General features: G+C 42.9%; 4 protein-coding genes across 5 annotated transcripts in view; 2 read left to right on the top strand and 2 right to left on the bottom strand.

The window, feature by feature from the left end:
* The window catches only part of LOC126556713 (mucin-5AC), a 469,299-nt gene that overhangs the window by 87,325 nt on the left and 360,951 nt on the right, over positions 1-21,023 (top strand). The gene's annotated exons all lie outside the window — the stretch shown is intronic.
* LOC126559387 (histone H3.3A) overlaps positions 1-21,023 on the bottom strand; it is a 244,656-nt gene that overhangs the window by 72,233 nt on the left and 151,400 nt on the right. The window lies entirely within an intron of this gene.
* LOC126556958 (hemicentin-1) overlaps positions 1-21,023 on the bottom strand; it is a 186,995-nt gene that overhangs the window by 32,669 nt on the left and 133,303 nt on the right. For both annotated transcript variants that reach the window (XM_050212538.1, XM_050212539.1), the window contains exons 11-12: positions 11,083-11,291; positions 3,905-4,067 (exon numbers count right to left, since the gene is read on the bottom strand). In XM_050212538.1, the coding sequence (XP_050068495.1) occupies positions 3,905-4,067; positions 11,083-11,291 (372 nt within the window). The remainder of the gene's footprint in view (positions 1-3,904; positions 4,068-11,082; positions 11,292-21,023) is intronic.
* Positions 1-21,023, top strand: part of LOC126557535 (uncharacterized) — a 272,688-nt gene that overhangs the window by 154,405 nt on the left and 97,260 nt on the right. The window lies entirely within an intron of this gene.

Below are 21,023 nucleotides of genomic sequence, written 5' to 3'. Positions count from 1 at the left end.
TTGGAGCAGCATCCTTGTACTCTTTACTTTCGAGGCACCGCACGTAAAGGTTCGGTTTCGTTGGTTTTTCTAGTGTGTTTCATGCCCGCAGGGTAGAGCGACCCGTAGCTTCGCTCACTCCCACCTCCTGCCCACAGCTGATAAGGAATGTGAAAATTTAATTTAGCAAGCAGTGTGTGAATATCCGACAGGTATAGGGGGTTTTTTTAAGCATTTTTCTCATTTTGGTTTGCCCATTGGACGTGACATTTAAAACGAAGGAATTGCCTTAAAAAAGATGGATTTTAAAGACCTCTTTGTTGGTTGCGTTTAACAAGCATTGGAGCGCTTTTTATTACGATGAAAAGGTTTTGTTGTTAAGAACAAAATGATCAATTTAATTAATGATTAAATGCGTTACTGTTAGTAAGCAATTCATAAAAAATTGAGTATTAAAAAAAACATTTATATTGGGAATGGCTGCTTTACATCATTTTTAGAATATTTTTGGAGGGTTACTAACGACCCAGCTCTATAAACGGCAGGACTGGGAATCAATTCTTATCTAAACCGCCTCCCTGAGGAGCCGAGTGAGGAGTAGACTATCCAACTATTAGGATTTTTTTTGGTTTTTGCCCCACTACGAAGCGTCTTACCCGTGTCTCCTTTTACGATATCTCTTATACGAGAAAACTTCTGAGACCTCTGAGCTAGCAAGGTCATCTGATCCGGTCCGGTCTTTCACGCGGCAGGATCAGCTCAAATCTCATCAAAAACAACCTTTGCTATTCACTCCAGTAGAACCTCTGAAGTACGAATATGCTCATTATGTGAAGTAGACGGTTTGAAAGCTTAAAAGAGGCTTACAATACTCTACTTAGCTTACTCATATACTTCGCAATTTTATAATAACGCTTAGAAAAACCGCGTACCGAACCGACAGTGCATGTTGGACCTACCACTAAAATGCAAGGTTCTCTCGGTGTGAGGTTACTTGAAAATATGCAACATTACTTCAGAGAATAATTACCCTTGGGGCAAGATTCCACAACTATTATCGAGCCTTACCATCGCTCATCGTGCAAAGAACGCACGCGTAATGGAGTGAAACGTTTGGCATTTATTCCCGGCCATGTTTACACCGGCAGCAACAGCAATTACCGGAAGCTAATGTGTGCGCCGATCGCACCCTCCATGCTCCACGCAACCGGTCAATATGCAGAAGTATGCGAAGAAATTTTCCGCTAAACCTCCCTCTCTTTCTCTCTCTCTCTCTCTTCGGATACTTTCCCCGAGGGCATCGTGCCATGGTAATCAATCGAGGGAATCGGTTTTATTGCACCATTAGGCACCTGCAACAATACATGGCCAATAGTGGCCAGCTCGAAATGGTCAGTATTCGATTCTTTCTGCACGGCGAAGAACGTTTCAGCGTTTTATTGGGTCATTTTGAAAGGCTACAGTTAGGTGCGTGTACCACGGGCACATACGGGGGAAACGATGGGACACGACCCAAAGGACCATAAAAACGGGAAAGAGTTCTCTGGGAAAAAGGGTGTTAATTCCTCGCTATCGACATTCGCCGTGATGGATGGATTCAGTGGTAATGGGAACGCACCGAGGCATGGCACGTTCTGTTGTACCCCGGGGTAAATAAAGGTGAAGCTTTGGTGACTAAGAATTTGCCCGCACTTTACAGTCCTGGTCACCCTTTCTCTCTCGCTCTCTCTCTCTCGCGGTTTATACTCTCCCTTCCAATACACAACGCCGGTAAGATGCCGTCGACTATTGCCACGTTCCGATTACAAGCGAAAATCTAATTTCATGCCCCAGCGAGAGAAGCCCAACATGCTAATGTTTGGTGAGTCCACCACCAATCCGAAGGGTAATATGCGGGCACTCGTTATCGCCCGCTCGTGGATCGGGAAGCCGTCGGAAGGACCTTCCGGGGTGTTTGGTGTGTCGTTGCGTGCGAAACATTCACCGTACGTTTCGGCCACTTCGGCGTTCGTAATTGCTGCTTGGTACCGGGTGGGCAGCACTTCAACACTTTGGGATACTACGACTTTCGGTTATTTGTTGAGCCTCGAGCCCTCTGGATAAACGGGCAACAAAAAGCCCCATCATGGCGTTCCACGGTCAGGGTTTGATTCAAAGAAGAGGAAGAAAAAAAGGGTGACTTTCTTTTCATGTGTCCTTCAGATTCGAATGGATTGCGTGTGTCGCACCTTTTGGCAGGACGAACGGGCAAACGTGAGGGTTTTTTTTGGCAACCTCTAGATGGGGTAATGCGAACGTAACATGAGCTAATGGCGAAAGTGTGTGTTGGTGTGCCCTTACCAGTGGAGAGCCGTATTGATTGAAGTTAATTTCCCACACGACCTTGGAAGCATAAAAACTGGGTAGCTTTCATTTCGACATAATGCCATTATTTGTGGTGGAATATGTTGAGTGAAACATGATACCGCGTTGGATAAGCATGGGGGTGAACTATCAGTAACTCCCTGTTTCGTGGAACTTGCGGTACTCAGAGGGATCGTTAAAGCGATCCCAACAAAATAAAAACATACGAAGAGTTTGATGTTTGCCATCGCCCAAAGAGAAAACACGCGTTAATGCGATGTTTTAATTGAGGAAATTACAGGAATTACCCAGTGGATGCATATTACATGGCTTAAAATCAATAAATTGGAGTTACCATACTGAAATGAAATTTAGCAACAATTTTTTTTCAAATTTCCATGAGAACGGCACTTTTCATTGCCGGCAATATTAGTATGTCTTCTACAAAATAGATTCGACTCTCATTAAAATACTTGTCTGGTGGACCAACACTTAAGCGTCGGATGCTATGTTATAAAAGCTAAAACCGATATCATGTTTGAAGAGGATCCTTAAGTATAAAATTGAAATTGTCGTCCTGCAAAGCGAGTACTACAGGACCCTAATAAGCTGACAGGATTTACGTTTTCTGGTATGCTAAGGTATACATGTAAAGAGGCACAATCATGAAAAGCACATCACAATTATCCACCAATTAGCCAATATGTATCAATATCATTGGTATAGAAAATAAACTACAAGTTAAAACTGAAGCAACAAAATTGTGGTAGTCTGAAGAAACTGCCCCTTATGACCTCGAATATTCAAACAGCCGTAATCGAAATTGATAGCCTTTTTCTTAAGAATGTTGATGATGATTTGATTTAATACAGGGTTTCTTGACAGTAAGTCAAATGATCCCTTGATGCCAAGTATTTTCTACTAAATTCAGCTTAGTATAATCGTATAAATTCAATGGAACCAAATGGAAATCGACTATATCAATATTCCACCGATTGTATGAGATACGGTCAACCAGAGTTATTCGAAACATCCGCCGAAAGCCCCGTCGTTATCACAAGCATTTCCATATAACACGGGTGTAATTTTCAGTTGTTACAATCCATTTACGTGTCACGTGTCACTGCGTGTCAATTATACATAGGCATTGCAACATAATTTAATGCTTTCCTCTCCACTGCCCGTTTATCGATGCAAAATAAACGAATCAATGTAAAACATTGCTGCCATGATCATCATCAACGCGACCATCATCTTACTGATTGATGTGTGTTACGATTGATGGTAACAGTGTGTGTCCGTATTAAGCCGGTACCATCGAACATGAAAGTGACGGTGTGCCGAGGGATGGACACCGTCTGGGGGTTGCAAAAACACATTCCTTGCGATGAATTGTCATTCCAGGCAATCCGTAGAATGCTTCGTCCTCTTACCGTAACAAGGACAGACAACTTACGGCGTACAGTTAATCCATTGTTTGTCGAGACAGACTGGCCCAGCTAATGGGAAGCGAGCGCATCGGGGCATGGGTGCGTGATAAACTGGAGCTGATGAGATAAACAAATGATGGTGAAATAATTACCTTCGGCACAGTCGACCTCCAGCGACTCGGACGTTTGGTTGACGAGCGAGCAGTTGTACGGCATCTCGGGCTTCCCGGCCGCAATCAGATGAAACACGCACGGTTCCTTCTGCTGGCCAACCACGTTGTCCGCCCAGCACATGATCGTCCCATAGTCGAGCTCCTGCAAGAGTGGAAGCGAGCGAGGTTAGCAAACGGGGCAGGCACATTAGTGGCGATCGTTTCGATGCGGGATGAAATAATAAATATGTGATTTATGTGCGTTTCATTATGCTGACTGCTTAATAAGGACTGTCCCGGCTGGCTACTATTGTTCTCGGGCGGAGTGCTATCGAGTGGTGGAACAAAATTTCTGAATGGAAGTTATTCACATCCGATCCCGAGCGCCATAACGCTATCCTATCGCCGAGTAGTCCAGCGGGTGGACAATAATCGGACGCGATTGTTTCCTGTGCGCTGTCTAATTGCCGCTGGGTGAGGTTGAGGGATCGGTGTAGGATGAAACCGAGCGGTTATGATTTGCTGCGTGGAGTATGTTTACATGACAGAGTATGAAGCAGCCACAACACAGGGCGCTAGTGTAAGCTGCGTCGACACGCGGGAAAAGTTTGTCCTATCTCAATAGACGTAACCAAGCGTTCCCCACGGGACGCGTGTGAATGTTTGTTCTTTACTGCGAAAGGTTGACCTGCGATTCGGGATGCACAAAATAATGTTAATGCCCAAAAGCGACGGGCCACGGGACTTGACCAGACAAAATATTTGTGTTTTGTGCAGCGGAATAGGGTCGGCGATTTGCTGCGTTACTTCAGTGATGCAGCACTGTCGGTGGGGCACAGATTGTTTCCCGTAGCCTTGGTACGAGGTTTCAGGTACGAAAGCACAAACACAGCACATACGCATACACAACTGTGCTGCTTTTGCAACAAGCTGATCAAACAATGCATAACACAACACAACGCAGTTAATGTAGTGCCCCACGGGTACGATGCTGCTGGGAGCGACGAGTATGCTTCGAGGTTTATTCAACTAGCTTCACGCAAGGATACGGTGCGTGTTGATGCATTGGGGATGTGAGTTTGTGTGTGTAGGAAGTGCAAAGCGAATGAAATAGTTTGCAGACAGTTTGGGGTCAGAGATAAACACATAAAAACTGTTGTTAGTTCAGCTGCACATACACCGAGGAGGATTACGTGAGTAAATCGTATTGCTCAAAGTTCAAAGTAAAGGTTTTTGCATGCTTTGGAAGAGCATATTTTCTATGTTTACATATTGGAATACGTGGTAGTGGGTTTTTTTGTTATTCCTTAAGGAAACTCACATAAAAGTGATAAACAAAACAAGTAAACAAACAAAATATAGAAGTGAAAGGAAGGGAGAAAAGGTGTCGCACTTTTAAAATATTCTCTCGGTAGTCAATTTACAGTAGGCATAGATTTACAGGGTTTACAGGCTATTTTTTACGATGTCAATCGCTTTTTTCATATCTCTAAAGGACTTATTCATCTCATGAAGAATTCTTTTCTATGAAGATAATTTTGTATAAAATCAAGTCATTTTAAGACACTGTCAAATGGAGCAACTTTTATGCATTCAATTTCAGTGTTTTTCAAGCTATATAAAGGAATGTAGAAAATTTATTTTCAATCAAGCGTAGACCGCTGTTTAAAAAAGGAAATCCAATGTAATTCCGGAAAGGATTCAGCCCGAAAGGTAAGCCATCGAATGGTTTACTAAACTCTCCGATACCACGTTGTTGGATAGTCAATCCTCACTACGGGGAGACGGTTTGGATGGGGTTCGAACTCCGGGTTCTGTCCTTTATGGACCGGCGCCGCTGTCGCCTACACCATTGACCCTACCAAAGCTCTATCCTACCAAAACACCATCGACATTAACCTTATATCAAAGTATAAGGTTTTCCTCACTACGGGGGCACGGTCCGGGTGGGATTTGAACCTCGGTCATGCCGTTTGAAGACCGGCGCCGCTGTCGCCTACACCACCGGGCCGCTCCTTTGAAAAATGTTAGGTTATAATATCATCCATGTGGCTTGAGAAATTCTGAACGTGTTTACAGTGACTAAAAACGATTTAACCTAATAGAAAATTATCTCAACCCAAAATGTAAGTAATTATTATATCTATATGAAAAGCAAAATTAACGGTATGGTGGAAAAAACCTTTCGTTGAAATGTAAAATTCGACTGACATTTAAAAATAACTCGCCAAATTCAGTATTATTTAAAAATGTGAAGGTACTGCTTGAATAATAAATTAGGTCGTCCAATAAATTATGTTCGGAAAAGAAAAACATATTTTTTGGAGAAATCTGTCAAAATAACCTTTTGATTTGAAAAGATTTACGAAATTACCCCCATAAAATCATAAATAAACTTATTTTAAGAACAATCCGTCCTTTGACAGTTTTATTCCAGTGCGTCACGCAGCCACCGTTCCCGAACCAAAAGTAAAACCCTATGAATTGAAATGGGAACTGAATTATGTTGTAACATAATCCAATTTCGACACGAACCACATAATAGATTTAATTGGAATAATTCAAAATAACCGCATTGCAAACGGTGCCACTCGATCGTGTAAGTTCTGACCGTGGGACAACCTGCAAACAAACAACAACATGAACACACAACAACTATAGAAAAAAAAAAACAACAACATAAACCCACACACGGGATGGATGCGTTTCGATCAGGATGATAATAAATAACAGGCTTAATTGCATTAAGTGTTTGCGAGCGCAGAGTGAAGGTACAGCATCGAATCGAACGGACTATTAATCGCTGCAAAGCCACCGCAGCCATTTTCATATAATGCGCCACCAGGCGCCTCCATCACCACGCCAGACTGATGTGTTTCCGTGCTTGATCTCGTTTTAATTTTCCAATTCCAGTACGCAGTTCCCTTTATCAAGCCACTCAAAGGGTTTTCGCCAATGGGGAGCGGGTGACCACCGGGAACAACAGTGTCGAAGTTGTACATGTGATTTATGAGCACGATAATTGAATTCAGCACAATTTTTCCTTTCAGTTCGCACGCCCAGCACCGGGCAACCTGGAAGCCACTTAGAATGAATGCCAGGGAACGGGCATGGGCAAGGTAGTGTAAATCAAACAAACTCAAACCGCACTCCGAGCCGAACTGGATTGCGGGTAGGTTTCATGGGGTCATTGAATTATGTTGCGCAGTACGAAAAAAAAAGAGCAGCCGCTCCGACGAAACGAACGAACGGTGGGTTTAAAACTGTCGATTGAAAGAACCAAAAAGGCAAAGACAGTATGGCAAAGCAAATGAAAATTATTTTTCAATTACAGCTGCGCTCCATTGTGTTGTGGCATGGCAGCAGGAAGAGCACAGAGTCGGTGGCTGGTGCTGTCGAATGTCTCGGTTGATTAATTTTTTGTATCCTGGGGAGCGCCGAGCATGGTGATTTGGTGCTTGGTTGGTTTATTTTCATAAACAATAATTAATCAACGTTCTGGTGGAAATTATAAACTCATATACTGTCCGCATACCGGCCCGGTGTTTGCCACGAGGCCAAGAAGCGAACCGTCCAAGGTTCGAAAGACCAAGCCCGGTGTACGGTGGATAAAGCACCGCACACGTCAGACACGTCGTCCATCCGGCGAGGGTTGGTCGATTTGTTTTGCTAAACGGTCAAACGACGGTGTGCAAGACTGACGTTCGCTGATGCTGACACAATCCTGACAGGACATTGTTCTGCAGCGAATGGCTCGGCTGGCTGGCTGGGACTGGAGTGGCTGTTTGTATGGGTGATGGGTTTAATCTGACATGCAAACAACACTTTATAATGCTTAAGATTGCTTGTGCTTGAAATATTTGCAGAGGAGTAAAATAAATGCGATTTTTTTGCGTTATTGTTCTCGTGCGAAATATTAAATAGTTTCTGTCGTGAACGTTTGAGTTTGCTTCACGTTGCGCTGTAGTTTGAGAATGATGTAGGCCCCCGTGCACGAGATAGAAATGGCAGATCATCGTTTGACCTTTGACCGGCATGCGAACAGCAAATGAACTGTGAAACAGCAATGGGCTACAGGTCTTCAATCACTGCTCGATCCGTGCGGACACAGAGCGGAATGAAGATGAAAGCCAAAATAATGGCGGCCAAATTATGATTGATCGAGCAAGGTACTTGTGTTGAGCCGCCTGTTGGGTGGCTTACAGTCCGCTTATGAGCTTGTTGCGTGCTGGGCGGCCCCTGCTGCCTTCGAGCAAACTTCGAAAGAGCAATTAATATCGATAGCGAAATAGAAGAGCGTGAAATGAAAGGTGACCTTGTTTGTTACCATTCGTCAAATCGTTTTATTTGCGTGCTGGGTGGTTGGCGTTGGTGTTGTTTTGTTTGGGGAGAATTGAATCACAACGGTGCGAGTGGTGATGGAGACGCTGGGAATGTTTTGCTCTTTGTGGATAACAGTGTATCATTTTTCCTGTTGCTTGAAATTCAGTTATCAGAAATAACCTTCGTATCGCCACGAACTCCAGTTCCGCCGTGAGTAGCGTGGTGCTGCTGTCACCTTTTCTACCGAACCATCCGAACGGCGAAAAGAAAATATTCTCAAATTAAAAGATTAAATTTGTATAACTTTGCAGAGGCACCGTATCGAGCAATTCCTAGAACTGCATACTCAAGCCCACCAGCCCAACCCTTAATACGTTTTAAATTACATGGTCGTCTCCTCTCTGGAGCTTTGCCTACCGACGACGTTGACGGTACGGCGTCATTTTAACACAGTTTCCCAGAAGCATTTGCAAACTTATTACGACGAAAATTGGCACACAAAGCAGCAATCGCACAAACTGGCCACGGTTTCATCGAGCGATGCGTTCACACTGCGCCTGCAGCGTATGCAACCTGCGTGAAGCTTAACATTCTCGTACCTTGCAGCCATACAAAATGGTAATAATTTAATCTGTTTCATATTTTATATGCAGTATTCTCATTTGCAGCTGAAAACGTATCGCATTTACCAGTTTGGGGCTGATGCGAAATTGGGGGACCATCCACCATACGTCATGTCGTCACGAGCGCGGGAGTGCGAGACGCTGTTCCGGGGCTTGGCACACCATCTTTCGATAAGTGAACGTAATGATACACTTTCATCATTTCCCATTTGTTCGTTGTTTCCCGTTTTGGAAGTGTAACCAATGAGAGAGAGGGAGAGAGCGAGCACATTCACTGGAAAAGAATTGACCACGAACGGGATGCATCATCGGTGCACGGCACCGGAGTGCATTCGTGTGCATCCGGTCGTGAGTATCGTTCGGCTGGCGAGCTTGGCTGCCTGGGAAGCCGGGAAGGATCATTTTCATTTCCCACCAATGAACGACGACCACCAGTGCACATCATATTGGGTGGCTCTTTCACACGCTCGTGGCCGGTGCTGGTGCATACATCGTGTGATCGTATGGATTATGCTAATAGTATGTTAATAATGGCTAGTGTTTATGAAAAATTATATCCGCCAGTAAGTGAGGCGAAGGCCTTTCGCATACAGCACTTTCGCCGATCGAAAAACACGGCCTCGTTGTTTGCTCAGGACGCTTACCACCCGTTGGACAAAAACGGGTTTCCGAGCACCATGGAGCGTCATTTTCTGTGCTTGGATTGTGAGACGACAACAAAACGAAAAAAGAAAAATATATCGTCGACCGCTTTGCTATGGTAACATGCAACAAATTTGCCTTTAATGGTAAAATGCTTTTAAAAGTGATGAAAAATAAAGTATATTTTCTCTCCCATATTCTCTCACCTTCTTTCGCCCAAATGGAAAAAAACCCCGTAGGTAATGGGTGCCAAGCGCACGCGACGTTCAACGCCAGTTGTGCGCCTGTTTGGGGCGGTTGGTTTTCACCTCGACGTGCTAGGCTTTCTAGCTTCGGTAGGCCGGTGTGGTGGTTGGTGAGAAAGTAATAAAAAATAAAGCCCAGTTGCAAATAAATAAACGAAGGTGGCGCAAATGAGTGTGGACGGGTAGTCGAGGGAAACAAACACACATACATACAGGTATGGGCGGGTATATCCGGCTAGTTTATAGTTTTCTCGGACCCTTGGGAGGTCTCTTCTCGGCCATTGCCATATAAAATCCAACGTACGGAAGGCGTTTGCTGCACGTACGCTTCATTCTGTTTTGCTTCCGGTTGGACCATATAAAATCCACGTGCTGGATGAATCTTTTCTCTCCACTTCCTTCTCGTCATAACCAGTCTGCAGGTTGGGCAGAGTTGTGCAGTTTTCAGAGGAGAGGATGGCCCCCTGTGTTATCCCCAATCTCACTCCCCTTTGTCATTGTGATTCACGCCACAAGCTGCCGTACTGTAATATTAACCCGAAAACGGCACGATGGTTCAGTTGCAAAAAAAACGCAAACTCGGTCATTTTCGTCAGGGGAAATGTTTTAATGTGACATTGGGTTTTGTAGCAGGGGGTTCTGTTATTTGGGAATGTAGGAAGGGTTGGTTCATATTGCCTGGTTGGTGTTGTTGCTGCTCCCCCTGCATAGGTCAGGTGATTTAAATATTTAATTAAATGTGGACAACAGTTTGCACATGTGGTAGATTGGCAAAGAGGAATGTTGCTTTGCCGATGACAACTACAAGCAATCTAACCGAATCAGATAGCGTCGGGGCAGGGCTTTGGGATGGATTTGGGTTTTGCAAATGGAAACACAGACCGACACCAGTGCAGAACACCGTTGGAGCTCAGCCTAGGTGTTTTCGAATTCGTAACAAGTGGAACGGTGGCCAAATGGAACATGACAACACGGCTCCTTTCGGCATCGGTTGATTATTTATGCACATCAACAATTTCGTTTCCCCGCACAGACTAAGGCAACGGGCAGGCACGTGCTTTTCGGGTTGAAAAGTGTGCCTTCGAGCAGGGCTACACATCCGCAGAAACCACATTTGTCAGCAAGGATTGATCATGCGTGTGAGGTTTTCTGGGGTGGTCGTCACACAAACACCAGCAAAAACACACACCCTATTTTTGTTCGTTTCAGTTGGGGTTTGGTGTGTTTGAAGTGGTATCGCCGAGAATATCGAGATGGAACAGTAAACGCTACAGCCACGAGCGACAGCGTATATGAGTGTGAGTGGGGATTCGTCAAAGGGGCTCGCTTTCACCGTTTCCAATACCTTTACTGGGGTGTAGGTCAGTGACGACGCTTGCTCGGCATGAACGCGGTATCCACTCTGCGGCATATCGATCGTTTCGGCGGTGTTGTTGAAGGACCACTTGAACGATTCCGGCGGTGGATAAGCGTCGACCTGGCACAGGATCTCGGCCGCTTCGTTCCGGGCAACGCCGTAGATTTTCTTCTGATCCGGGCGGCAGATTGGTTTGTCTGAAATGAAGCAGAAAGATAGGGTGAGCAGGGTCAGTATAAGGTGTGATGGGTTATTTTAAGGGGAAGAATGTTTTTTTTTATATATAAAAACCAACCTCTCCAGTTGTGTTTACAACCAAAAATGAATGTCTTTTAGGTTTAAATGTAAAAATAAATTCAAGAACAAAAAGAAGATAATTAGAGAGCAATAAAATGTCATAAAATTGGAAGATAAAGTTGTTATATAAATTGATATAATAAATAAAAGATATAGTTTGATGTATGTAATCGTTCAAAAATTGGACAATTTGTTTGCTGATTATATTAAGAGTTGTGAATATAAGTTCTGCCTCACAGACTGGAGTTCAGATATGGAGTAGAAATGAGAAAAATACCACCTCCATTATTTACTCAACTAGCCTTACTGGCCGACCGTCATGAATAAAATAAAATAAATAACAAAATATATTTAAAAAAAAAAATCTCCCATTGGTTTTTGATCCACTGTACTGCATTTCTTTTGAAGCTTTCATTTGCATGTACCATCCGATCCAAACAACGGGTGGCGTAAATCCCTCTGCGAGTACCGCGAGCAGTGTACAGCATAAATAAATTACAGCTATCCGATAAGTTTTGCTCGTTCAATGGGAAACCGAAGCACAGCAACAAGAAACTAAGAATACATTCATTTCGATTTCCACCTGACGGCCAATCTATTGAGCGATCGGAAATGCGGTGTTAGTTATGTGCAGGCAGGTGTAGCAATGTGTTGTGGACATTTTTTTCTTCAATAAAAACACAAAAGCATTAGATGTGCTTTTCGAGAGCAGCAAAAACGATGGGAGGGAAATCGAACTCCATTTTGTAACGAGAGTTGTTTTTTTTTCGTTCGCTTTTGTCATACATCTGCTCTATTAATAATGGTGTTCTGTTGGGTTTGTTATTACTTTCCCGGTGCCGGCAAATAGTCCTGCAGCTATTAGAAGAGTGTGTTCATCAGCTTGATGATACAGTTGAAACAATCGTTTTGTATGGTCATGTGTTTTACATTGCACAAAAGTTCTATTCTGCACATTGTGCATAGGCAATAATTTGATTGCAAATCAATCAAAAGATTCTTTGAAGTTTTAGATACGTTTTTGTTATTAATGGCACTGATTTTAACTGACTATATTGAATCCAGCTACATTGTGATATCGCAGGCAAAGATTGCCATATAAGAAAATTTAATTACATATTCTTTTCATTTAAAAGCAGTGCACCTTATCTATCTGGCAGCCATTTTGTCATCCCACAAAAGAAGTAAAACAATAAGCGAAATAAAGCCTTTAAATAGATCGCTACAACCATTCATCAAACCGACCACATAACAGTCGCTTACTTTGACGGTTTATTGGAAAGCGCAATGCGCAAGAACAATCCCTACAGGACATTTCCAATCGTCTCTCCAGCTCCACACCATCCACAACATCACAAGCTACGGTACGGTGGTGGAAAAGAGTAACGCCATATCAAACACTGTTTCATCGTGAAGCACGTAAATTCTCTGTTCGATCCGAGCTATGCTTTATGGTTATGCTGTTAGTAGTATCCGCTACACACAGTCACACCCGTGCGCTCTGGTTTCACTCGCCGAATCCTTTCCCTCGCGGTAAGAAAGAACGATGCATTGCCAATCCTGCAACCAAACCCACCCGGGGACGGATCGAATCTATAAATCAACCGAATGTGACGCAATTGTTCTTTATTACTTTTCCGAAATGGGATTTTCGTACAGCACGAGAGCGGTGGCCGAGAGTTTCTACATCCCGGCAATGGTACTGTTGCAACGCTTCCCTGTTCCACGGAAAAGTCGCGTGAAGAAAGCAAAAGACTAATGGCAAACGAACAAGTTAAAGAAGGGGTGAAGAAGGTGGTAGCGAGATCTCGAGATTCTTTACGATCGGCCACCAAAGAGTTCTTAATTGACGGTGTCTGTGTGGGTACTTTTCCGTGCTGCGCCGAGTAGTATACATTTCAATATCTAGCAGTGTAACGAGGGCGAGCGGATATGGTAGGATGACAGGAACACAGGCGTGCATCAATCTGTCAAAAGCTCGTCGAAGAGTGTGGCGTAGTACGGCTGTACACCGGGGCTGTCCATCACAAATCACAGGTACGCAACGGCAAACCATTTCACTTTCTGTTTCGAGCAACATTCGAATGGGTGGATTTAGCTGAATAAAAACAGGTTTTATTGAAGAGTGTTCTTAAAAAATGGTGACTGTATTGCTGTGGAGATGAAACGTAAACGCACCGAGCAGTGTGCGTGAGTGGAGCAGCAGCAACAGTGATGTATTGAGTATCCCATTGGTAGATCGATGGGAAAATATTTGCATGCTCGTTTGGGTTTTTGAGTTGGTTACATTTTGTGTGTGGCGTTGCTTTACGATCCGGGATCATAGTTTACAGGTGGTGGTGACCTACGAGTTCCCGTTTCGCATGATTGATTTGTGTGCTTGCTGTATGCCCCTGTAGGTGAACTGGTGTGGTTGTCGTGTGTTGGTTTACTTTTACATTATTTGATTCTTTAACATTGCATTTGTATTTGGTTTTCATGTTTGATTTGTATAGCATTAGTACAAAACAAAACATTCCATTTAGAATTGAGCATTGATTTCATGAAGACCAGCTGAATAAGTTTAGAAGTATTTGTTAGTAATTATAAAACCCGTTTAAATGTAAAATAAAATAAAAATTGAGAATCCGCGACACCTGTGATTTTCTGAATGATTTTTCAGTATTGTTGAATGCGGTTAATGCGGTTAATGATAAAGCAGTTTTAATGATCGAGAGATGATCGACAGGGTGAAGTTCTAATTCTACAGACACACGAACGGCGCAGATGGAGGAATAGTCTTATTACAATATCCAGCATGACGATGACGAAGTGCTCCCAACCATCTCTAGAAGAAGTTATCAGTGCCATCAAATAGGTGAAATGTAATAAGTTAGCGAAAATTTGGGTCCGGAAAGGCTTGTCACCATTATGCATTGGATAATTTTAAGGATTTTGGATCGGGAAAACCTACCAAGAAAACGGGATGCCTTACGCTCAGTGTACAAAAATGATGACAGGTTGGACTGTACTAACTTCAGGGCCGTTCGACAGACTTGCTACAGATTTGTTTGATTTGCACGGATTGTCCGGGAAGCAGATATGACTACTAAAAACCTCTATGGACTGGGTGCATTTCGAAGATGCTGTTGAAATCGGAATTGAATCTCACCGGAATCTGAAACATGGGGTGAGACTCTCCTGTTTGATATCGCTCTGGCAGGTGTCATGCAAAGCGCGGGCTTCGATATCTGGGGAACGAGTTTCTTGTGATTCTTAGAACTCCTCAGATTCGCGGATGAAATTGACATCATCGGTTGGATATCTTCGGCGGTGTGCCAAACCGACACGCGAGGCCAATAAGATTGGATAGAGGATCAATGCGACGAAGACAAAGTACCTGTTTGTCGGAGGCATCAATGGTGATAGAGACAGGGAAATAATATCGGTTTGACAAACATATGCGATCCAAGAAACTCCAACAACAGGCGAAATGTACTAAATATCGCAAACCAATACGTCCGGTAGTGCTTTACGGGTACGAGTCCTGGACTATGTTAACGGAGGCCGCCAATGCACTCACCATTTTCGAACGGTGGGGGCAAAGGACTATCTTGGGCGATATATGGAAAGGGGAGAATGAGCCACATGAGCTAGCTGAGCGTTGGTGGTGACGAGAATCTTGTGAGCGTTGGTGGTGACGAGATCAACACAATGTGGCATTTAACTGTTCATGCCCGAACCATGGCAAATAACAAAGATAAAAAGCAATGTTAAATCTATGTATTTTATACAGTCATCATACAATTATCATAAAATTTATAATATTTTTTCAACCACGTAGCATTATACTATTATTGTGAATTAAGTAACATTAGAACTCTGAATGAGTTTTATTCATTTACATAAATTAGTAGAGCAGCAATTTCTACGATTGATATCGTGTAACGAATGTGTAATAAAGCCACAGTCTCTGTAAGCTAAATCTCCCACTAGTGGCCGATGCATATGTCTTCCAATGAAGAACATAATTTAAACGACACACTATGCTGCCCGGTGTCCTTCTTTTCGTAGTCCCTCATCGATGTGAATTCATTTGCCATCACCAGCTGGCGATACCCCCAACCTGGCTAGAATTTATTTTGATAAATGAAAATTAAGAAATTTATGACCTTGTTATCGGTGTGCCCCATGCTACGGTGTTTGATCCCCATTGCCACTGTCCGGGCGGCTACAAAAGTGATAAAAATCACACGCAGAGTCGATAGACGCACCGGGACGTCTACCATATGTGAAATTCTATGCAAACCGCACATATGGCTGAGTGTGTGTATGTACGCTTGTGTCAGGCCAAAGACCAACCTCAACAACGTATGGCACGAGCAACTCGTAGCCGTACCGTCATCGGCAAGCAGCAGTCGTTACGAAGGCGGGCAGGCTAATCAATCTCCTAAATGTCCTGCGGGGCCACTCCGGCGATGCTGCGCTTGCTTCGGCGGGGGTCGTTTATCGTTACCCAGGCGGGGGCAGACACTGTAGCACCGGGCAGCACCGGCACGCATAAAACAGCCCACAAATTATGTTTCACGTCACACGCCGCACAATTTACTCGATCGATCCTTGATACTGTTGGTGGGGCCCCCCGCTTCTGTGGCCCGGCTAGTTTGACAGTTGTAACATGGTGTTGTTTTTATTTGACCTGACGCCTTTGTGGATGCTTTTGTTTTGCGTAAGGTTGGGCTCTAAATGGTTTTATTACGATGTCGTAATTCATTCGAAGCGTGCTTAGGGACAGGCACGGGAGACAGTGGCGAGAGAAAAAACAATTTCCTTAACAAAATAAAAAAAGCAACACAAACCGTAGACACACTAGGTGCTAAATGCAATCCGAAAGCCACCATCGGGCGGAGGGATAATGATTGCTGCAAACATAAAATCCTTTTCCCATTCCGTTTCATTTCCCGAAATAAAGCCACCGCATAGACCTATGGTGGTGGCTTTTTTTTCGATCTTCGTGTTTCAATTCGTTTCATCCCGACCAACGCCCGACCCGAGGATGATAACGTTTTGCAAAGGTGTCCATCAAAGCCCGAAACGTCTATGAGGTTGGAACTTTATTTGATCGAGCTGAAACGGCGGTGGGAAACAGTGAAACAACCTACAAAATGGTGATGAAGAGGCAAGTAAAAGCTTTCCCACAAAATTAGAACCATTAAATCATTTTTATTAGCTTTTACCATGCAAATGGCTGGCTGGGCTAGTCGATTGCAGCCGAATGAGTTTATTTTATTTTTCACTCCACACTTTTTATTTCCCTTTCGTCGATGGTGACGATTTGGCTTTGGTGTGGTCGTTTCGTTTTCCGGTTTGGTGTTTGATTTCTTTTTTCAATGCGTCCTTTTTTTTATTTCTGAGACCTCTGTCAAACTCTTCGGACTACTTTGATTGATTTTCCGGCAAAGTGGGAAACATAATTATGGTCTGTTGTTGTGCTTTTTGTTGAAGCTTTGGGGGAGTTTGTGCTGCTGGTGAAAACCATGTTTATGGTTTTATTTTCAATTATCACTGTTGTTTTTCCAACCACGACACTAGCGCTGTGTGATTAGTAAATTGGTACGCGGATGTTTGTATCTATGTTGAGTGTATGTGTATGTTTTGAGTGGTGATGATAACCATGCAGTTTTAGATAGGCAATACTAGAAATTGAGACCTACACGCGGAATGAAGTAAAATGATTTTAACGTCGTTTTTTCTCTGGTGTATTTATGTTCAATATGAGAACAATACAACATATGAACTATTTTTATGTTTTTAGATGCAGGAGTACATTGTGGTTACAAGTTAGAATTCAAAAAATTAGTTTGAGTAATTTTTGGAATAAATCATAATTAGGTGCATACTGTGAATAATATTTTCTTTTGTGCCTCAAGTTTCGATGTATAAAATTGGCAGATCTAAAAAAATATTCGCATTACGTAGAATTTAATTTTTCTCTTAATGTTTACTAAGTGGCAATGTTCCTGATCGATATAAAATTTAAACTGTGAGAAAAATACAAAAGACCCGTGATAATGAAAACTTTATACGATTAATAAACTGAATAAACTAACTTTAATCAATTTTATAATAAGAAAAAAATACTGTAAGAGTTCCTGAGGTTCCTGAGGTTCAACTGTTAGACTTTAACTAAACCAAAGTTATAGTGTTTGCTGTTGAACAATGTGGATGCGTTTTCGATAGCATCTTCTGTGATATATAATATTGGTAAATGGTGCTTTTTATTTATTTATCATCTTCTATAATGGTACGTGCCGTCATACTTAATAGCAAATAACTAAATCTTCTATCATGGTGTTATTGAAGCGAGAAGGCAACATGTCGTGCGGAAGAAAAACGACACGTAAAATGAACATGAGTCAATTTTCAATGCTACGCAATCGATGGAAAAGTCTTCACTACCGACTAAAGACGTACGCAGCCTCAATATTATTTTTTGGGGCGAAAAACTGTTCCCTCTGGAGGCAACCTTGACTAAGCAGAATGATCGTGTTTATGGCGCATATATTTGGGATATACCAACTGATAAAAGAATAGCGGGCATCAGTGGGCATGGTTTAGTGAGATCTACAAGGAGTCCAAATTATCCAAGTCCATTTCAAATCATTAAGAAGCTAAGAAGCTTTTTGGCACCGAGTGCTTTTGCTTCCAACAGAGTTTAACTCCAGCTCATAAGGCTACGATCGTTCGTGAGTGGTGCAAGGAGCATCTGCCATGTTTCATCAGTGCATCGGAATGGCCTGCTTCGTCTTCGGATTCGGACAAGCTTCCAAGCGCGCGTTTTCGTGCCGTTAGAGCAAGGGTGAAAGAAAATAAAGTAAAATGCCAGTTTAGTGCTAATATAAGTCATTTCAATCAATTCCGATGCGAAATCAAGCCTGTGTTACACAAAATGTATTAACACAAACAATGAAGAGTTAATCAGTACTTGATATATGCCTTAAAATATACTTTTCTCCTCACCAAAGGCTAACTAAATATAGATTAAATTTTGGGAAAACTTCCATAAACTATAAAAAGTTAAAAAAAGAAAGAGTTCTCGATTAAATTTTTATATCCAAAACTTTACTTCCGTTATATCGACATCACAAAATAACGACTACTGGAAGAGTGTATTTTTTACCATCTGTGCTTTGTAAGCTTTGGCTAAGTGACCTTTGATTTGTAGCACTCAAACAGTAACACCGAGCACGGTCGACGTATGCGTAAAGCTAAATCACACCAGAACGCCTCCACTAGCTTAGTGCCATTGCTGTACATCATTCGCTTTGCATAATATTTCACAACGGAAAGCTGCTGTTGAGAATCGTGATGCCTGTTGAAAAGTCCAAATGTAACATGTCGCCCACGGTTATCAAAAAGGGGTCAAAGGTAAGGTGTGGTTTGCCGGCGTGGCTAAATTTCGATTTCCTCCAGCATCCTGACCGTTATCGTTCGGCGCTGTGTTGTGCTGTGTGGGAGCACATGAATGCCAACACCAAAAACCTCAACCCAAATGCCATCTGTCCAGCTAATGCGAGCGAGTGCCCGAAACAGTGAACGCACACCGTAATATCGCTCGGTCTCACCCGGTAATGTATGTTGTTCGGTATGCTGCTGCTGCTGCTGCAGAAACTCCGTGTTGACGAGCATGGGTACCCATGCCATCACCTTCCGTGTGGAAGGTTGTCATGCTTTTACTTTTCAAGCATGTGTTCCCCATAAATACTTGCCCATTACACGAAACGCTCCTGGAACATGGGGTACCATCTTCACCTGCATCTCCGGCGCGGAGGGCTGGGTGTTGTGGTGGTTGTGGGCAAAATTTATTTGCCCTTTTTCACACGTACCCATGCAGACCCCCCCCCCCCGGGGCTGATGCTGGGTTTGATGCAAAACGTGTGTGTGGCACGAACCGGTTTCGCAACGGCTCCAATCTGCCATCGGTCGGCTTTCGGGAAGAGCAACGAGCGACATGCGAATGTTTTATTACATCTGCATAAAGTGCTAACATATTCATATCAAAATCAAATAACATAAATATATTTGCAATAAAATATCTCTCTTACTCTTTTGCCAGATGGAGATCTGGCTCGTGGGGAGGCTAGCTCCTGCTGTTTTCTTTTTTTTTTTTTGCTCTCTACTGCTTGTGTGCAGCATGAAGGGCACCATGTGCTTGCTTTTGTGTTACGTTTGCCCCAAATTCGATCCTGAGCAGAAACTGATGGTACGATGGGGTTAGTACAGGTTCGTTTAGCTCTTGCATCGTCACGGTCGTGGTGTTTCGAGTGGCAATGATGATGACGAAACGGAACGGTTGAGTGTGTGTGTGTGTGTGTGATGGTTCGTTAGCAGGTTATGGTTCCAACAGCCCCGCACTACACAGCTGCACCATTCGATTCGATGAAAACTCGTTGACGAGCGTAGATCGTTTCTAGTTTTTCATAGTTTTGGTAGCATTAGGTTTGTCGCTTAGCTATCGTGCCTAAGGATGTGGCAGAGAAAAGGACACAGTTTTGCTAAACCAGAACGTAAACATTATCTTATTTTCTACGGTACGTTTGAGCTTGCTTGGGGTGGGAAGTATCTGTCTTTCTTAGCAAGTCATCAACATGGCATTGACGATAGTGATAAGATATTTTTACCTAGAAGATAGACAAAAAAGTGTATGAAAATTGATTGTTTTTTGTCATTCGAAATACTGTGACCACTGTTGCATACCTGCTCTACTATTTTAAAACATATTTACCAAGTGCAAATCGAAACACGAATATTAAAGAACTGACCAGCGCACGAAATGCAATTTGATACAATTTGATTTGATTCAACAGTTATATGTGAAGCTAATACTGGTGTTCAATTCTTTTAAGAGGTTTGAGAGACTTCCTACCCAAAGTAAGGCCTCACACATCCAGCATGCATGTAAGGGATGTTCCTTGCTCAGCCGATGAGCATCGAAAGTTCCCAAGGTAAGGCTTCGATGCCTCCAATGTTCCAGTTAGGCAGATTCTCGGATAGAATCTTGCGACTGTCTGGAATGTCAATGATATGAAAAAGATTTATTCGCTCAGTCAGACCATTATTGTTCCAGTCTCGTCGCTTAAAAATTTGATCCGGATTCTCCGGAGTAAATCTTGCCGTCTGAAGATTTACTTGTTTTGAGAATTGTCGTATAATTTAAGTAAAATTTAAGAAGCTTTGAATCATTCCAAACTTCTTAAAAAAACTCTATTTAAAATTCTATTACAATGTATTTCTACTAAACCGTCATCTTTTTCACTACGATGAATCAACGTGTCATAGTAAATCGCATCGCAGTGCAAACGGAGTGTGAAAATTTCTCATTACACATTTATTCACCTGCAACTCTAATTCCACCGTTTACACCCTATCCGGTTGGATAATCAGCGCTCGTTGTAAAAGCTTGCCACGGTAGTGAATTTCAAACGAACACATCAATAGCCGACCATAAAATATTTCTCTTGGATTAAACGCTCGCCCACCCCACGCATTGCCTATCGATGTGCGTAACAAATATGGCTACGTTTGGCATGGACAGCTCGGGACTGTTGCATTGGTTTTCATCGATGCTTGTTGCATTCCCTTCGACCGTACGT

This window comes from Anopheles maculipalpis, chromosome 2RL (genome assembly GCF_943734695.1).
Source record: "Anopheles maculipalpis chromosome 2RL, idAnoMacuDA_375_x, whole genome shotgun sequence".
In the NCBI taxonomy this organism is placed as follows: domain Eukaryota; kingdom Metazoa; phylum Arthropoda; class Insecta; order Diptera; family Culicidae; genus Anopheles; species Anopheles maculipalpis.
The sequence above is the reverse complement of the archived record's forward strand: the minus strand, read 5'-3'. Positions and strand labels throughout refer to the sequence as shown.